This window comes from Chironomus tepperi, unplaced genomic scaffold (assembly GCF_022539635.2).
Source record: "Chironomus tepperi strain 1889 unplaced genomic scaffold, CSIRO-AGI_Ctep_v1 contig_408, whole genome shotgun sequence".
In the NCBI taxonomy this organism is placed as follows: Eukaryota; Metazoa; Arthropoda; class Insecta; order Diptera; family Chironomidae; genus Chironomus; species Chironomus tepperi.
Genome location: NW_027226530.1, coordinates 315,521 through 336,169, shown reverse-complemented (window position 1 = coordinate 336,169; position 20,649 = coordinate 315,521). Strand labels below are relative to the sequence as shown.

The window sequence follows — 20,649 nt, the reverse complement described above, 5'->3', positions numbered from 1 at the left end:
ATATTTTAACTCGACAGAAATTTTTGAATTTATTAAACATTTTGATATCTACGGATACAACATTTTGATGTTTGCAGTTGAGTTCAATACAAAAGAAGTTTTAGAATTCACATGGAAGGAAATTAAAAAACATTTTAACAGTATTAATTTATTGACTACTGAAGAACAACAATCGAATATTATAAAATGTGATTCTATAGTTCAAAAATCAATCAAATCTGATGAACTTAGTGAAAATGAAAAAGAATTTTGGAAATTAAATTGGATCGAAATTAAGGAACAAAATTATTCAATGTTTTCAGACAAAAACAAGCAAGTTCAAGTTCGGAGTAAATTAAATATTAAAAGTCAGAACGATTTAGTACTTTTTACTAATTATAACAATATTGAAAGTCATGAAATGTTATGGAATCATTTAATAATGAATTATAAAACCAGCATAGAATTGATGAATATTTTGATTGCAAAAAATGAATGTGGCAATAATTTTATTCATCGTATTGTGAATTTCAACACAGCAGAAGTGATCGAATTTACATTACAAAAAATTAAGGAAAATCTTAATGATTCACATTTTCAAGAAATTTTGAGATCAAAAGAACATTCAGGAAGAAATTTGCTTCACATAGCTGCAGTTTATTCAAAAGAAGTAAAAACTCATCAAATATTGTGGAAAGTTTTTCGAGAATCTTGCAAATCTGATGAAGAATTTTTGGAAATACTCCGAGAAGTTGATGAGCAAGGAAGCATTTTATTCAATCTTGCAGCATACTTTACAGACCGTCACATAATACAATTCTTAATTGAGGAACTGAGAAATATTGCAACAATTGAAGAAGTTAAATCTTTCCTTAAACACTTAGGATTAAGTCAGCAAAACATGTTACAAAATGCAGCCAAACTAAATCAAGACTTTGAACTTCACAAATATCTTTGGGAAATAATTCCAAAAATTTTCAATAATTCTGAAATTTTAGAATTTATTAACAATTATGATGAATATGGATGTCACATTTTACATTGTGCTGTAGTAGGAAATACCAAAGAAATTGCCGAATTTACATGGTCAAAAATTCAAAATTACATCAGCAATAAATATGAACAAATTCAATATTTAACTAAATTATTAAACTCCAAATATAATATTCATAATTTAGCAACTGAATCAAATGATCCAGAAATGATTAAATGGGTAGAAGAATTGTTGCAAAAATATGAGCCAATAATAATTCTAAATCATCAAGAACAATCACCAGATAATCAAGAAATTACTTAAATCTAGTAATTGTACAAAACTAGAATATATATGAGTATGGGCACAAGAAGGAGGCGTAACCTTAGCTGGAATGACAGGCAGAATGAAATGATCATAGTTGAGTATTAAGGTAAGCATTATATTGTCAATCATTTTAATTAGAACTTACTATTTTTAAAAATTATCAGTAAGCTCTTGCACATCAAGATTAAGCATAGTATATTAATAAAATGTTCATTTTGATTAATGTCGATGCTATAGTAAGCAAACAAGCATAACATAAATATTGGCTGATGTATCTAGCGGATATATAGGATGATTCCGCAAGTCCGAAACAGCGAGTCAAAAAAAGTTGTTTCACTGATAGACCAAAAACAATCTCAAAACAAAAAAACAAAAATTTGGTGTGAATATGAATGTTTATCGCCTTGACATTCAACAAATGTGTTGCAGTCTACATTCACGTTTGCCTCTGTCGCGCTGATTATCAATTATTGTTTGCTCAGATGAATCCGCAATCGCATTATTCAGCCATTGAAACTCATTTAGATAATATTTATTGGCATCTGAATACTTTTTGAGATTGTTGCAATATTTTGCAAAGGACGTTTGCAGAAGTTGAGCTTTTGAATGTTTTCATTGGAGTTCCGCGAGAACTTTCAAATTTTTTAAAAAAGCTCACAAAAAAATGTTTTGAATTCTTCAATCTAATTATGTAAAATAATTCATATCATTCAAACTACCTGCTAGACGACATCAGTTCAAAAACAAGTTAGTAAAATGTATTTACAAGTTTCCTTCTATGTCAACGAGATCGTTAAAAGTCTTACTTGAAGTCCAAAAAACTTTTTATTGTTCATCTTCTAATTTTAGCATAATAAGGCACTTGACTAGTTATATATTAAATTCGAATATTTAGGCACTGTTTTGAGATTCCACTTGGTGTAAATCATAAATCATTCAGTCACACTATAAATCTAGTTATTTATTCGACCTTATGCATTACTATGAGTGTAGCTATGGTTTGACAGGTTTAAGTTGTGATTTAAAAACAGTTTATAATTTTTATGAAAATCTTTCAAAATTATAATACAAGAGATTAGCCCAGGTTAAAGCACTGCTTAACGAAAGCATATTCTATGCCACACCAATGTGCCACGACACAAAGAATAATTCTCACAAAAATACGTCACTAAGCCATCATTCTATTAATAATTCTATATAATTTTATTGATGTGACAAGACAACAGATATACGAGGAAGACATGACATATAACAACACAAAAGATTCATAATGAGATAAAATTTCAAGTTTGACAATAATCATTAATGTATTGTTTAATGTGAACATGAGATGGTAAGGAAGAAGAAAGTGCTGAGATTTGAAATGACGAGATAGGATGATTTTTGGATAATGTGCCATAGTCGTCGTTGAATATCGCAAAACATACAATGAAAAATTTGATGCAGATAAATAATGATTTAAATTTATAACCCAAACAGCTCAATGTGTTCGTCAGGACACAGCTGCGTCTCGTATTAATGGGAAGACGAGAAAATTCTATCAAAACACCATGACGAACTCATTTTTAAGACAAAAGTGCAGTTAGAAATAACGATAAATTTTGGCATCAGGCAGAAATTATTATGTATTTTATGGAATCCGGCCTTAGGCTCTAGACTGACACTTTTTCTAAGAGGCTAGCTTTCCGAGGGTAAAATTAAGCAATTTCAGTTCTTTGTTCTTGATAAGATCTTGAATATCGCCTAAATTTTCTATTACAATCAATCGTTTCCACTCTCAGAAATTCTTCCAAACATCCAAGATTAAACGGAAAATTTAATGCTTTTGATTAATTTCATTTTAAAGATTCTTAGCTGAAATATGATCAGAAGAATAAAGTTTTATCATAGCTACATGACTCATGTTACAAACTAGCCAAAGCATGACACAATATGACACAACATTAGGAAAATAATTCCTTAAAAATCCGGTATTTTCAGACTATAAAATTGATCATAGACAAGAGCGTAGCAACAAGATTTTTAAGGTTAGGAATTTCCTTTTATTTTTTGGAGGTTATAAAAAATCCTAGCAAATTGTAGAATTCCGGATATCCGGGGGTGTTTGATAATGAACATTCCATCATAAAATTTCAACTCTTCAATTTTAATGTTGATTTCAGATCAATTTTAATCCAAAGGATCTATTTCATTCATCAAAATTAAAGCATGAAAATAGCACGTGTGCAGTCAAACACACCACAAATGAATAATCAAATATACACAAAATAATGGCATATAAATACAATAAACTACAGCATATATACAAAAGAAGCTGCGACATCCCTACCAAAACCGATCTTTACTATTTTTAATACAACCAAATTGGTGACTTCTTTTCCTCTCATCTTCTTCTCTATGTTAATATGCGAAAAAAAGAGCTTAAAGAGTTGAAAATGCGATGAGTATGTGCAGCATATGATAACAATTACAATTAAGTAGAGAATATTTGAGTGTCTAACGCGCATTTTTTGGTTCCTTCAAACATAAATTTTGGTAGAATTCAACTTTTGTACTGAAAATCATCAATTGGTTTAGGCTTAAAAATGCTCAAAAATGAATTTTGACCTTAAATGTTTGCCATTTTGTCTCCACTTCGAAAAGTATTTTAGAATTTTCACTGATCCGAATGGAAATTTAATCTTGAAATTAAATTTTTCTGACACAAAAAAGTGGCAAGCATTAAACAAAAATGAACCAAAAGGATATAGAGGTCGTTAAGAGAGAGGGAAGAGGAGGTTAAGATTTTATTATGTCCCTATTAAGAACCTGATTTATCACAACCAAACTTACAAAATCTTCATCCAAACTGCTCATCCTACACCTTAATCATTCAAAAACCACTGCTCAAGAAAGAAGAAAAAAAAACTGAGAGATTAACCTTGCTGTCATCACAGTGATCGGCTTAAGATCGACTCTTGTTTAAGCTAAACAGCCGCGCTTCTGTTACTATATTATGATGATTGTATTTGTCTCATCATCATCAATATCGTCATATCGATGATGTATGCATGCGACTTAAGCCTATAAAAGACCGCTCATCATCGCGAATTCGCTTTAGTGATAACCGAAATTTTAAGCCGATTTGATTTTTTTTCCGCAGCTCGAAAAAAATTTCAAAAAAAAAAGATAAATCGAACAGAGAAGACGCGAAAGTGAATTAAAAAAACAATTTTTTTGAGAATTTTGTAAATTTCTCATCAAGTGCCATGAACACAATCGCGAAATGGATTACCGCGACATTGTGTCTTGTCGTTCTGTTCAATAGCAATTATGTGATAGCAAGTAAGTTTGATATTTTGCGGCTCTAACAAAATAAAGAAAAAATAGGCTAGTGAAGAAATTTATTCAATTTTGTGGTTACGAAAATTGACATAAATATTAAGCATTAATGTAGTCAAAAAGAGATAATTTTGCAATCGATATGAATATTTGCAAAATAAATAAAATATGTGAATGAATAATATTTGATGAGATGGAATTGTGGTTGACAAAAAGACTGATATTTATAGAAAATGAATTAAAATGTTGCAAAAATGTTCATTTAGAGGAGTTTGACTTGTGGATTTGATTGAGTTGTTGGTATTTGATTTGATATATTGAAAATCTTTAAAGAATTAATTTTCATAAAGTTAAAATGACTGATTTAACGTTTTTAGTGAGAGTAGAGCAGCTAGGATGGCTAGGATGACATTTTAGTATTAATTTGTAACATTTGAGATCTACTGTGCCATTATTTTTATTTTTGAATATCCATTTTAATTAGAAATTCAAATTAACATCCTTGATACCTTGTTAAAGATTCTTATGATTTAAATACATATTTAGTTAATATAATTAAGTATCTAGTGATTAGCTATCAAAACTATAATGTATCAAGGAAATCAGATCAATATAATACTCCGGACATATAATAGCGAGGACACAAAATTAAGGCTTCTCGAAGTCTCGGTTTGGTTGAATTTTCGAGACTAAAACCGAGACCGGAACTACAAAAAAATTCTTTAACTCGTATGTTTCAAGATTGATCGTGTTTGGGATGTCTTAGTCTCAGTTTCGAGAACCCTTGATTCTGTAACTCCATATTAGGTAACAACAAAAATAGCTCGGTGCCTAAAATAATTAATGATTATTATCTGATATACTCAATGATATCCAAAAATACCAAACAGTCCAACACAGATTTTCATTAACATCATCTCCCACAAATCCGCTTAAAATTGTGTACATTCAAAAAAGCTTCTGTAGAGATAATTCCATGCCTAAATGTCTAATGCTAAATAATATTAAGACATTATAAATGTAAATAAATCACAAACATTAAATTTACACATAATTAACCTTGCGAATCGTATTTGACTTTAATATCAGCATTTTTTTTGTCCCATTTGATGGATTTAAGAAGCTCATGGCAGGCTTTACTGATCATTTCATTTCCGAATATTACTTTGTAATTGATAAATGAGTTTGATGATGAACTAGCTCGAATAGATCAACTTGGTTAATCTATCACTTGAATCGAAATTGAGTCCTATATTAAGTCAGAATCATGCCAGCCTATGGACGGCATTTTGATCGATTAATCGACTTGTGTTATTCGGGTAGGTTCATTAATTAAGATATGATGATGGAGATTTATTGATGATTTAATACGAAAATTAGGCATTTTGACAACATACTTTAATAATTGGAGATAATGCTGCTGTTTGTAGGGATTATTTTGATAAAATGTTAAAAATTATTAATGGACATGATTTTTGAATATTTTAAAGGGTTTTGTCTGAAAATATTAAATCTTCGAATTTCTAGAGTTTAAATAAAATTCATGAATATATCTCCCGAAAAAAAATGTCAAAAATCTCTTACAAGGTTGTGTCATTCATATTGTACCACAAAAGATATTCGCTATTCACGTAAGTCAAACATCCAATTATTAAATACAAGAAATATTCCATAAAAATGAAATCATGTTAACCTAAAGCAATCAAAATCATTGCACGTTAAAACACGTATCGTTACATTTGACATAACCTTGCTACCCTTCTCAGATTTAGTTGTTATTTCGGTGACTTGTTAAATGGTTGTTTTTGATAGGATGACAAGTTCATCAGTTGAGGTTTATTGAACGAAAATTTGTTTAATTGCAGTTTAGAGGTCAATAAAGATGTTAGTCCTAACAGGTGTAGAGCATGCTTTCATAGTACAGAAATACCACTATGATACAGTTCCAAACTGATGGCGTATATAGATTGCATGCTATGAACCAGTATTGACTGGACTCAAATGTAGTGAAATCCAAACTCAAGTTGAGACAATTTTTTGAATTTTTGAAGGCAGGAATCTCAAAGTCCTGCTAGTTCTGCTATGCACCTATCACTGAGTTTAGCTAAGGTGCTGCATAAATCCTATAATTTTCAGTATATGCTATACACGTCCCATACTTATCCCTCACGTCATAATACCCGAAATAAACCAAATAGCTTAATTGCTGTTAGAAAACCTCCAAACTATAATCCACGCAAGGACTACCAAATACCAATAATTCTCAATTAATTCCTTTCCTTCATCGCATTATAAATTATCAGTCAATAAATATTTCCGTCCAGTGTACAAATATAGCAAATAAGATATATAGGCAATAAATTTATAATCAAAAGCCATAAAAATATTCAAAAAGTCAAAGTCATTTGTCCGAGTAGATGCGTGAAGATTTAAATGATATTGGCTCAAATCGCATAGATTTGACTCGTCAAAAATGATGTTGTTTAACATATCTGGTATCACACGCAAGACGTAATGCGTTTAAAATGTGAAGAAGAAGAAGAAGTTTTTAAAATTCGCAAGTAAGGAAGTTATTTGGGTCGGAGATTTAGGAAGCATTTTTGAAGTATTTTTAGGTGATATTTTTAAAAATTGTGTCAGGAATTCCTGATTTTTTTAGATATTAATCTTAATCACACTTAACTTCTAAGTATTATAAAAAATCCCATTTGTCATTCTTCGATTTAATTTAAATATTTTTATATATTTTTATTGACAATTTTCCATTTAACATTCGGAATGTCAAGGCATTATTGCTACTATGTAGTTTGCACAGCCAACTAAGAAATAATTTGAATATTAGCGATAGTAACAAACCGGAAAGCTTCTTATTTACTGTTTATCATGAGAGGTTTTTGCCTTCAATCTTCTCTGCGATGCTTCTGATATTTCTATTTGTTATTTATTCATAAAAATACGATTCGTTTGTTTAAAAAATTGTGAGAAAACATCAAAAGATAGACGCATGTCGTGTGAATTATTTCTGTACTTTTTTTTGTCTTATTAGACTTTATTTGACTTATTGTCGATTTGTTTAACTTAATGAACCTTGTTTGCTTTCTTCAATGGTGTGGGCGTAACAGGGTTCATTTCTGCATTCAAAATTCATCAAAAATTGGCTCCATCTGTGGATTGCTTGTGACTGGTTTCTAATGTTCAATAATTTACTTAATTAATTGCAAGATACGTGATTTAAACTATAATTCTTGAATTAATTGTGCAAAGCTGTTCAGCAAAATCTAATTAACCTTTATCAAAAATTAAGTTTGCATCCATTCTTATAATCACATATGACAAATTAATTTATTAATTATCGAATGGATTAGAATGTGTTTCTCTAATTAGGAAATAATTTTGGATGTATTTGAGGTTCTGCTCGTTACCAAATTGGAAATCTTTGATGTTTTGATGCAAAAATAAACCTTTGAATGACTTATCTGAAAAAAACTACATAGAAATCAATTATAATTACTGGGAAACACCTGCCAGTTTACGATGTCGAAAAAACTAAAAAATTAGCATGTTCACATTTTCTAAAAATGATATGCGTCTTTTAAAGGTGATGTGAGCTCAATATATGTGGTTTTAGTCAAGTTTTAGTCTCACTTAGTTTGTCACGAACATCGTTTTTTTGCAGTTTCAAATCAAACATCATATTAATTAATCGTAGTTTTTAAAACTTTTAGTTTCTAGGACAATTTAATAGGGCAATCTAATAGGACAATCTAGTAGGGTAATCATAATTCTTATATAGACACGAGTCTCCTGGTACACTTCATACAAGAACATCATTTATTTGATGATTCAAAATCATCAAAAATTCAAATAACTTAGATTATCAACAAAATCCGCAACAGTCTACTTCAAACAGTATCAAAATAAAATAGGAAGAATTTTAAGTAGACAAAAAAATTCCATCTGAATTAAGCAATAGACAATTATTTCCTAAAATAAGAAGAAGATACAAGCTAGCTTTGTAGCTAAGCAAAAAAAATCTTCAAAGACGATGTGGATCAAACAAGTATATTCATTCAGCCTTAATCAGCTGAAACTTCTCGTTTTATTTAAATTATTAATCTCATCAACACTAATTGCTCCTTGAGATTTTTTTTCTTCTGTCGCATTTTTTGTGAGCGAGAAAACAAAGAATGTTGATGCTTTTTTTGGTATATGAGTAGAATATAGCAGATGGGGCTAGGATGACCGAGTATAAAATTAAATATTCTGAATTATGAAATAAAATGTTTGAATTAATCGCTTTAGATTGTGACAAGAAGTAGAAATATACAAATGATGCTGTTATTTACTATCTTATTATATCCTCATTCAGAATTATTACCCGTATTAAGTTTTCATTGAATTTAATAATTTGCACGTGGATGAATGTGATATGATTTTATTGCTTGAAAATTGTTGACTTTTGATATTTGTTAAAGTAATTTGAGAACTGTAGATTCAGTAGAGAGGATACACAGGCATCTTATTTAGCTTACTTCTTACCTTACTCATTGGATTCCTTTAAGGATCTTTAACATAAGTCGTCCCCTATGCGTCCTTAATGCTGTGTATCTTCCGAAGCACTTTTCGAACAAAACGGGACATCTGTTGAGACACGACAGCATGAAAGATAACTCCAGTAGCATCCCAACAAATATACAGTAGATAGCCTCCCTACTTTAGACAAACCCAGCAATATCACCACTAATCTATCAAGTCAATAGCAAAATACACACAAAAATTCACTAATATTTCCGAATCATTCAATAAAAACAAATTGAAAAAACGCAACATTTACATTTGAAGTATTTGAATAGATGAAGCAGCACAACTTGAAATATTGAAGACTTAATTTATGTGCCATTAAACTTTTTTCAATGCTTCTTAAGCTCCTTAAGCAGGTGAAATAATTTTTAAGATTATTTTGTGACTTTTTCAAATGAGTTTTTTTATATTTCGAGGATTTTTAATGATTTTGAGTGGAAGTAACTGGATCCATTGATATTTATAACAGAATATTGAGTATTAAATAGCGATTTAAATAGTTTTATTTTAATTGGATTTTTGACTGCTTCCTTGTTTGATTGTTTCCTGAAATTCTTCACATTAGAATTGATAATCAGAGCAGATAAAGCCATGGGATGTTTTATTGGTTTTTATATCGAAATCATAGACATGACTAGTAAGGAATTCATAAGAAATTAAGTTTTTCGTGGAAAAAATCCAAGAGCAGCTGCATAAAATTATTAGCGTTATGTTAATTTTTGCATGACAAATTTCAAAACTGATTTTCGATCATCTTAAACAATTTAACGACAGTAAACATGATAAACGCTTATCAAAATGATCTCGAAAATTATAATTTGAATTGGTCAAGGTTTGCATCTTCTTTGAGGCTTTTTTTTATCAATTTTAAAAGCTTAGGCATTGCTATTTTGGAGTATTATGATGGAACCGTCCCTAACAGGTTAAGAGCATGCTATTAAGTATATAGTAAGCTTACAGCACGCTTGCAAGCTCGATCAACTAGTATATTTAACTAGAACAAGCTCTTGATAGCTCTTTGCTTGTTAGGTCGTCTCACAAGTGTGTCAACTGTTTTAGTCCTTTAGTTTGCGAAAATTGAAATTTGTTGCAGAATTCCACTTAAGCTTAGTTTCACATTGATAGCCTACACATCGATACGTAATGTACTTATGACAAGAATCTTTACCATCTGAAAACAAGCTCTAAATTTCCTGACATCAAAACAAAACTCATAGACTCAAAATTCCCAATCAAAACCAATCTTGTGCAATTTTCTTTTTAATTTTAATTTTATCTCTTTAAGTTTATTTTCAAGAGAATCAATAAGCTTAACAAGATTGTCATAATATGATAATAAGGAGTCACCATGACCAACATCAATAAAACATTTCTTGTATTTCTTTTCCTCACACTTTTACTTTCTGTTTTGCGATAAATGAGAAGATGACGTGAATATATTCATCATAGTCGATTTTATTGATCATATTGGCATAATCGGACTTGCTTATAAAATACAGTTTTTTTGGCAATCGAGGATAAAATTTTTGAGAACAAAAATGCCAAATGTCTTGCAATTGTCCCAGCCTTATGATATTATTTGACTCTTGACTTAATAAATGTCAAAAATTAGAAATTTTTATCAACAAAGTTCATCTAAAAATAAAGCCATGCCTCAATAAACTAACAAATCTCGATTAAATGAGATATAACATATGCTTAATTGATTGCAGTCAGTCGATGATGTCAAGGTTGTTGAACCACTCAGACAACTTCTTCACATTTAATACTATTACGTAGAGAAATATTGTTTACATACTCTCACTTTCATTTTGATGGACCTGACCGAAAAACGAATTTACTCTTCTCTGGGACGTTAAGTTTTGAAATTGGGAGTTTATTGCTTTACAATCTGGGATTTATGACTTCGAGACTGGAATTAAATAGCTTTAAAATCTACGTTTTTTTAAAAATTAATCTCATGCCGACATGACTCTGACTTGGTGCTGACTTGATTTAAATCAAATCCAACACCATGTCAGAGTATTGCTGGCCTGGTGCCAGATTTTGGATCGACTACCCGACTAGTGCAATTCGGGATTTTAGCACATAAAAGATCGATCAGTAGTCCAAAAACTAACTCAATATAGCGAATCACATTAGGAAACTAGTCAATAATGTTCATTGTACTCATAAAAATAATAGTAACAATAATAATAATAATAAAAAGCGTGTAAATAATAAGAAGGAAATAAAGTGAAGCAGATATGGTTATTTGAGGCTTAATGAATGAAGCTGCACTTTTAAGTACGCTGTATCGTACGCAAGAAATAAGAGACGAGAAGAAATTGATGAGAAAATAAGAAGAAATGTAAACAGCACAAGAAAACGACGACGATAATGTTGTTGATGAAGATGACATAATAATACTTTTTTATTAATAAATGTGATGCAATTGAATGTATGCTGTGGGCTAGGCAGAGTTCTTCGGTGTTTATTGGAAGATATTGCTACTATTTCATCAGAATTTGTAACATTTTTGAGGATCAATTGTAATCCCCAGTTTAGTAGTTTCAGTCACAGGGGTGGATTCAAGGGGAACTACACCTCCGTTCAGTCTACCTTTTAAATTAGTAAATTTTATTTCTTATCTCATCAAATTCTGACGAAATTCTCCACAAGATGCCAATCAAGTCCCAATATTTTTAATTGCAGCAGCATCTTCTTCTTCTTCTTCCCTTCTCTTATTTTATTGACTATGTCAATGACTTCAAGTGGGTTAACTTAGCATGTTTTTTATTTTTATTGGATTTTTTGTGACATTGAAACCTTCTCAGTGCATCAAATGCATTAAAATCACAAACATTATCAACACAGTAAGCAAGTGACAATGAAATTCCTACTCGAAGTGTCGTCTGATGAGAATTTTTGTACAAATATAGAGTCTGATGGGCTGAAAGTGACAACTTTTTGTGTCTAGCTGATGTGTGATTTGTTTAACGAGATATCTAATGCTGTTTAGTGTCTGTTTGGTATTGATTGACGGATAAGTTGTGAAAATCTATTTTGTGCTCAATAATTCTTGATATGTTGATGTTTTTAGGTTAGATTTGGATGCAAAAAATGAAAATTGAGTTATTCAATATTTATGTCTACTTGATAGCATCTAAGTATGTCTAAACACAGTCTGTATAATCAATAATAATCTCGAATAGAATAAATCGGTTAATCAACAATTTGCCATCAGTCCGTTGTGATTCTGTCATGATGCCGAATTTAAAACGAATTCGGCACCAAGTCAGAGTAATCTCGTTCTGGATCCGAATTTTTGATCGATTTGTGCTAACAAGATTCACAATTAACACACAAAAATAATCTATTGTCGCTCTTATTTACCTTTGCACATGCTACCGAGTCTATTTGTCTTCCCATGTCTCATAAATTAAACAAATACAATGTTATATTAAATGAGGTGTTAAGTATGGATATAGTGTGTATGGAAGTGAGAATTACTGTAATTATCTCTGTTTAACTAGATGCATGCTTTAAGTTCAAACGTGTCACTTTATTTTATGACATCGTTGGTAATAAAAATAGACATTTGAATGGGCTTGTTGTTGTTAGTGTCAATTGAGCACGTGATATGTTGTAGATTAGGGTTGGTGGTGATTAATGAATTGAGGGTTATTCAGGGGAGCTGATATGGTTTTGAGGGGGAACCATCCTCAAAATATTTGTGATTTTGTCCTTAATTTCTGATCTCTGATCCCTCAGAAGTATGAAATAATGACCAACTAAAGATCAGTGAAAGTGTCCCAAAAATCCCAATCAATTAGATTAAATCTACAATTTCTTTGTCTATATAATCAACCATTTCACATTTGACTTTTACTAAAGCTACGTGCATCATCATAACATCTCCATAATTCGTCTCAAATTTACCTAAATCAATTAAGTAATATTTGATTTCTTCAATACCGTAAAATTTCACATAAAACTGACTAATTAACATTTTACTATTTAAAATCCAACATGACCTTTTCCCTTCCCACACAAGCCATTACATCAACTGGCATTCAACATTTAGCGACAATAATGAAGATTGTTTGTCAAGAAGAATCTCAAGAATGTCCATAAAAGTTGGACTTGTTGCATAACCTGTAAAATAAAGCTCAATTTTTAATATTGGACTTCCTCATGCCTTTTAAAAAAATATACGAATTCTCATAGAATTGATATTTCCGACATAGAAATCTGTGAAATAATTTGCATAAATTTGTAAGTCAAATATTTTGGATTCATTCAATATTTTTCTGCTGTTTGGATTGCTAAAAGTGAATTTTTATATCAAATAAAGTCAATCGTTCATCTAGAAATTGCTAATCTAGTTTCACACAAACGAACTGGCCTCAAGAGAGCTTTGACCCACCATAACCAAATGGTCTTCAAATTTCACATTATTAGCAAATGACCCCCATTAAGATTATCATATATTTGATATTCAAATTTAACATTTATCAAGAAAAATGAAACAAAAAACATTTGTATCAATTTTTGTCTGTTTATAATCAATGATAGCCTCCAAAAACGACGTGAAAAAGCATTTAATTAAAAACATCGAAAGAAAAGATCAAACAGAAACGAGCCACATAATAAAAATAATATGAATTTAAATTAACATAGTTAAATGATATTGTTGTCACGTTGACTCGGATCTTTTATCATTTATGGTTTCTTTCATTGAATAGACGAGATTAAAAGAAAATACAACATTATTGATGGATGAACTGGTATTTGCTGGGATATTTTGGGATGGTATCATACTTCTAAAAAGCACAAATCGATTAATCGATCAAAAATCTGACCTTAGATCAGCGTGATTCCGATTTCGTACCGGATGTGGTTTAAATTCAGTACCAATTCAGTGTCATGCCATTCTGGATCTAGATTTTGGATCGAATAACCGATTTGTACTCTCTAATCAAACTTTAATTTAATCATAATGAACATGTAATGGCCACACTTCCAAATCTAATTCCATCAATAATAAATTTCCATGAAAATACATGTCTCAATAATATTGCAAAACAAAATATTTGCATAAATAATATCACAAAAGCTTTTACAATCAACAGTTTAGCATCTCATACAGAAGCTCGACCTTGATTGATTAATATACATTTTGTGCGAATAAGACGCTAAAATTCATGATGATTTGAAAGGTTAATAGAATAACAGCATAGTGAGGTTGTAAAGTTTTATGCTTGATTATCAAGTTTTCTGAACTATTTTTAGTATATTTATTGATGTCATAAAGTTATAGGAACTGTACATTATGTACAGTAGCCTGTTCTGATTTATTTAGTCAAATTCTTTAATATTTATTTTTTTATTTTGAAATTTCAGGACCTGATGGAGCAGATGGATATGACTATCCAAAGCCTGATATTCCATTCCCTCCCAAAACAACAAAAGCACCTCCCCCTCCTCCACCTCCTCCAACAACAGCTAGAACTACTCAACCACCAACCAGACCACCAACTACCTATTTACCTCCACCAACCGAGCCATCTTGCGGTCCAAACTTCAAAGATCCAAAATGCTGTACACCTGGATCATCAAATCCAATCTGCAAGCCAGTCCCTCCTCCAACTACAGCTAAACCACCACCTCCTCCAACAACTAAACCCCCACCTCCCCCTACAACTCGTCCAACAACAACAAGACCTCCAGTCACAACAAAAGCTGTTCCAACTACAACAAAAGCTCCTCCAGCAACAACCACAACTGGATATGATTACACAACACCAAAGGTGACTTTCACCGTTCCACCAAAAACAGTTCCAACAACCAAGCCTCCAACTAAGCCTCCTACACAACCACCAACTAAGCCTCCAACTCAACCACCAACCAGACCACCAACTACTTATTTACCACCACCAACTGAACCATCTTGTGGACCAAACTCAAAAGATCCAAAATGCTGTACACCAGGATCATCAAACCCAATTTGTAAACCAGTTCCTCCACCTACAACCAAGCCACCAACTACTACAAAGCCTCCACCACCTCCGTAAGTATTAATATTAATCTATAATGCTGGAAGAATCATTAGTCCAAAATCATCATTTCAAGATTATTGGAAGGCATGTGCTCATTTGAGTTTTTCATATTTTGCTTACATTAGCATATGATTAGTATTGAACTTTATGGCTGATTATTTAATTGATTAGTTAGAAAAACAGTTGCGATGTAAGCTGTCTCATCCTTTTAAAGACGATCCACTAAATAAATTCCAATCTAAGTCTTGTCACCGCATCTTAAAATGATGATAAATTAGACAATTCTAATTCGGGCGATGTCCCATGAATTATTCAGCATCAATTTTTCGTTTGAAATCAAAAATTAATTCAAAAATATTTATTTATCAAAAATTCTAGAACGACAACAAAACCAGCAATAACTACAAGGTGAGTAACTTGAAAAATGTTGATTTTTTATATTTTTGTAGCACTTAAATTGTGTAGCAGATGAATGAAGATATCGATAGATTGTTGTCTCAAAAAATTGTCAACTCGGAGCAAAATTCTTTCGTCAAAATTTAAAGTTCCTTGAATGCATTAATTTCGGCCTTGACCTAGAATATCAATTTACAGTTAATTTACTGTGTTGATAAATTTCCGAATTGAAATTTTTTATGCAAAATATTTGGAAGTCCTGCATTGAAATTTGTCAAATTTTAATGCAGATTTAAAATTTCACATACAACAGTCTGATTTAGGCGAATTCTATCAAGTCACTAATCAATTAATACTAATAATTTTAAAAAATCCCCCTGTAATAACATACTTAGGCCCCCCACAACGACCCAACCTAAAACTAATCCACCAACTAAAGAAGTAACTGGATATGAATACACAACACCAAAAATTCCATTTTCCACACCAACTAAACCACAACCAACTACAAAACCACCACCGGTTGCCTCTACAAGACCTCCTCCAGTTGTAACCACAAGACCCCCTCCAGTAGTTACCACAAGACCTCCACCAGTTGTTACTACAAAGGCTACAACACAACCACCTCAAACCAGGCCACCAACAACTTATCTTCCACCAGTAACTACAAAATTACCTCCAGTAACTACAACTAAACCACCAGTTACAACTAAACCAACAAAGCCTCAACCACCTCCTACTAAGCCACCTGCAACTACAGCTAAGACAAACCCTCCTGTCACTACACGTAAAACAAATCCTCCAGCTGAAAAAACTACGACCGGCTATGAATATACAACACCAAAGGTTACATTCACAGTTCCACCTAAAACACAGCCACCAACAAAACCTCCAACTAAGCCTCCAACTCAACCACCAACTAAGCCTCCAACACAACCTCCAACGAGACCCCCAACTACATACTTACCTCCTCCAACAGAGCCACAATGTGGACCAAACTCAAAAGACCCTAAATGCTGTAAACCAGGATCAACGAATCCAGCTTGCAATCCTAAACCAACTGCACCACCAACAAAACCTCCAACAAAGCCCCCAACTAAGCCTCCAACTCAACCACCAACTAAGCCTCCAACTCAACCACCAACGAGACCACCAACCACATACTTACCTCCTCCTACAGAGCCACAATGTGGACCAAACTCAAAAGACCCTAAATGCTGTAAACCAGGATCAACGAATCCAGCTTGCAATCCTAAAACAACTGCACCACCAACAAAACCTCCAACAAAGCCTCCAACTAAGCCACCAACTCAACCACCAACAAAGCCTCCAACCCAACCTCCAACGAGACCACCAACTACATACCCTCCTCCTACAGAGCCACAATGTGGACCAAACTCAAAAGACCCTAAATGCTGTAAACCAGGATCAACGAATCCAGCTTGTAATCCTAAAACAACTGCACCACCAACAAAACCTCCAACAAAGCCCCCAACTAAGCCTCCAACTCAACCACCAACAAAGCCTCCAACACAACCTCCAACGAGACCCCCAACAACATATTTACCTCCACCAACAGAGCCTGCTTGTGGACCAAACTCAAATGATGTAAAATGTTGTAAACCAGGATCAAAAAATCCAGCTTGTAATCCTAAAACAACTGCACCACCAACAAAACCTCCAACAAAGCCACCAACTAAGCCTCTAACACAACCACCAACTAAGCCTCCAACCCAACCTCCAACGAGACCCCCAACCACATATTTACCTCCTCCAACTGAACCCCAATGTGGTCCAAACTCAAAAGATCCAAAATGTTGTACACCAGGATCAAAAAACCCTGTATGTAACCCACCAACTACAAGGCCTTCTCCCCCTGCCACAACAAAACCCACTTTGCCACCAGCAACTAAGCCCCCTACTAGACCCACAACCCCAAAAACTAATCCCCCAACAACACCAAGGTAAATTAATTTCTATACTAAAACTTAATTCTGACTAATTTTCAAAATTGACTGTGATAAGCGTTTTGAACACATGACCCATTCGAAATCGAGACATATTTTTCATAGCATCAATTTGCATACGAATATGACAACAAAATAAACATAAACATAAAAGCAAGATCAAGGTTATTACAGCGACTCTTACATTTATGACATTGCTCGCATCATAGCGATTGCTGAGTCGATGACAAGGTTGAATTTTTTTATGAACCAAATTATAAATTTTTTAATGTTTAAGAATCGAAGTTCATTGGCCATTTTATTTTAATATATTTAGAGCTACTCCAACTGTAACTGAAGTAACTGGATATGAATACACAACACCATCAATTGCATTCACACTTCCAACAAAGAAAGAAACACCAACAAAGCCACCAGTAACAACAAAAGCTCCAACTAAGCCTCCAACTCAACCACCAACTAGACCACCAACTACCTATTTACCTCCACCAACCGAGCCATCTTGTGGACCAAACTTCAAAGATCCAAAATGTTGTACACCTGGATCATCAAATCCAATCTGCAAACCAGTCCCTCCTCCAACTACAGCTAAACCACCACCTCCCCCAACAACTAAGCCCCCACCTCCCCCTACAACTCGTCCAACAACAACAAGACCTCCAGTCACAACAAAAGCTGTTCCAACCACAACAAAAGCTCCTCCAGCAACAACCACGACTGGATATGATTACACAACACCAAAGGTGACTTTCACCGTTCCACCAAAAACAGTTCCAACAACCAAGCCTCCAACTAAGCCTCCTACACAACCACCAACTAAGCCTCCAACTCAACCACCAACCAGACCACCAACTACTTATTTACCACCACCAACTGAGCCAGCTTGCGGTCCAAGTTCAAAAGATCCAAAATGCTGTACACCAGGATCATCAAATCCAATTTGTAAGCCAGTTCCTCCACCTACAACAAAGCCACCAACTACTACAAAGCCCCCACCCCCACCCACAAAACCACCTACCCAACCTCCAACAACAAAGTAAGTTTAGTCGTTATAAATTCAATCGTCCATATTTAATTCTTTATCCTTATGTTTGCATTTTAGACGTCCACCACCTCCTCCAACAAAGAAAGAAGAAGTGACGGGTTATGAATACACAACACCACAAATCACATTCACACTTCCACCAAAAACAGTCCCAACAACAAAACCTCCAACAAAGCCTCCAACTAAGCCTCCAACCAAGCCTCCAACTCAACCACCAACCAGACCACCAACTACCTATTTACCACCACCAACTGAACCATCTTGTGGACCAAACTTTAAAGATCCAAAATGTTGCACACCTGGATCATCAAACCCAATCTGTAAACCAGTCCCTCCTCCAACAACAGCTAAACCACCACCTCCCCCAACAACTAAGCCCCCACCTCCTCCTCCAACTACAAGAGCTACCAGACCACCAACAACTTACTTACCACCTCCAACTGAACCAGCATGTGGTCCAAGTTCAAAAGATCCAAAGTGTTGTACACCAGGATCATCAAATCCAATTTGCAAGAAGCAGGAACCTCCAACTACCACAGTAAAGCCTACTACAACAACAACCAAGGCTACTACTACTACGACCAGACCAACCACAACAACAACTAAGTAGGATTGCCAAACTTTCAATATAATTTCTCGAAATAACTACAATATTAATTTCAGAGCAACAACTACAACTACAAAGGCAACGACTACAACTACAAAGGCAACAACCACAACACCAAAGCCAACTACATTGCCACCAACATACCTTCCACCAGCATGTGAACCAAACTCTAAAGATCCAAGTTGCTGTGTTCCAGGATCATCGAATCCAAATTGTAAAAAAGAAGAACCAACAAAGCCACCAACTACTACAAGGCCACCAACAACTACTACAAGACCAACTACAAGACCACCAACCACGACTACCACCAAAAAACCTACAACGACAACTAAGCCACCAACAACTAGGCCACCTACGTAAGTATCACATCTGCCTGACTACCGGAACATTACTAAATGATTTAATTCCTTTTCTAACAGCACTCCATCAACTCAAGGACCAACCTACCTTCCACCAATTGAGGAATCACCAGCAGATTCAAACGATAACATAGTTTCAGTACTTCTTCCTACACCGCCACCAAAAGGACCACCGACTAATGCACCACCTCCAGCTAGAACAACAAAACCACCACCCGTAGTTACAAAGGCACCACCAAAAGCAACAACAGTGTTTGTTGGACCAAGTTACTTGCCAATCGTTAAACCAGCAAGTCCAAGACCAAGCAGAAGATATACAGATAGAACTTATACATTCGGAAGTGTGACTTATAGACCATACACATACAGACACATTGATGGAACACCAGGAACTTATACTTATAGATCAACCACATATGGAACAACCACAACTACTGCCAAGTATGAAAATAGACAGCCAGCAGGACGACGATTGAGAATTTATTAAATTTTTAGAATTTGAGAATATTTTTTTAGGGATTGAGAATTATTTGAAATTTGATAAAATATTTAAGAGATAAAAAAGAAATAAAATAGACCAAAAGGGGAACTAAATACAGCATGGAAGTTAAGACAAAGTCAAAGTGTGCCTTAGAATTTTCAAATTAATTTTTATACTCAACAATAATAAACAATTTGTTGTAAATAATGAAAAATTTAGTCAATAAAAATACAATAAAATTGAAAAAAATTATTTAAAAAAAAATCAAAAATTTTTAAAATTTATTTTGAATTTCAATATATTTACTTTTCAGATTTATATGCTATTTTATGAAGACTTAATAAAATATTTACTTATATTTCTTAAAGTTGAAAATTAAAAACAAATTGCTATTGAAAATTGAAAAATTAAAAAAAAAAAAAATTAAAATTACAAAGAGAAAAAATGACAAAAATAAAAATTTAAAAATTTTTAAAAACCTAAAAAATTTTAAAAATTTAAATAATAAAAAGTTTAATTAAAAAAAAAGTTTTAAAAAAAAAAAAAAATTGAAATAAATTAAAAAAAAAATT

General features: G+C 32.9%; 2 protein-coding genes across 3 annotated transcripts; both read left to right on the top strand.

Moving 5' to 3' along the window:
- The first annotated feature begins 421 nt into the window (after positions 1–421).
- On the top strand, positions 422–1,276 carry LOC139096859 (uncharacterized). Its single transcript, XM_070648614.1, has one exon. It carries the CDS (start codon positions 422–424, stop codon positions 1,274–1,276), a length of 855 nt encoding a protein of 284 aa, XP_070504715.1.
- Positions 1,277–4,360: 3,084 nt separating this feature from the next.
- Positions 4,361–20,326, top strand: LOC139096892 (uncharacterized). 2 transcript variants are annotated; one of them, XM_070648647.1, is made up of 9 exons: positions 4,361–4,603; positions 14,567–15,233; positions 15,601–15,630; positions 16,014–16,555; positions 17,156–17,575; positions 17,901–18,621; positions 18,688–19,236; positions 19,294–19,593; positions 19,657–20,326. In XM_070648647.1, exons 1-9 carry the CDS (start codon positions 4,528–4,530, stop codon positions 20,081–20,083), a joined length of 3,732 nt encoding a protein of 1,243 aa, XP_070504748.1. In that variant the 5' UTR covers positions 4,361–4,527; the 3' UTR covers positions 20,084–20,326. The 2 variants fall into 2 exon arrangements, with proteins under 2 accessions (XP_070504748.1, XP_070504747.1); XM_070648646.1 differs by having other exon boundaries at positions 17,156–17,582; positions 17,902–18,621.
- The last annotated feature ends 323 nt before the right edge of the window (positions 20,327–20,649 follow it).

Excerpts from the sequence above, each read along its gene's own strand:
- LOC139096859 (XM_070648614.1), top strand. The coding sequence starts at position 422 with ATGAATTATAAAACCAGCATAGAATTGATGAATATTTTGATTGCAAAA.
- LOC139096892 (XM_070648646.1), top strand. The coding sequence starts at position 4,528 with ATGAACACAATCGCGAAATGGATTACCGCGACATTGTGTCTTGTCGTT. Across the intron at positions 17,583-17,901 it reads AATCCCCCAACAACACCAAG|AGCTACTCCAACTGTAACTG; the intron begins GTAAATTAATTT and ends TAATATATTTAG. Across the intron at positions 19,594-19,656 it reads CCAACAACTAGGCCACCTAC|CACTCCATCAACTCAAGGAC; the intron begins GTAAGTATCACA and ends CTTTTCTAACAG.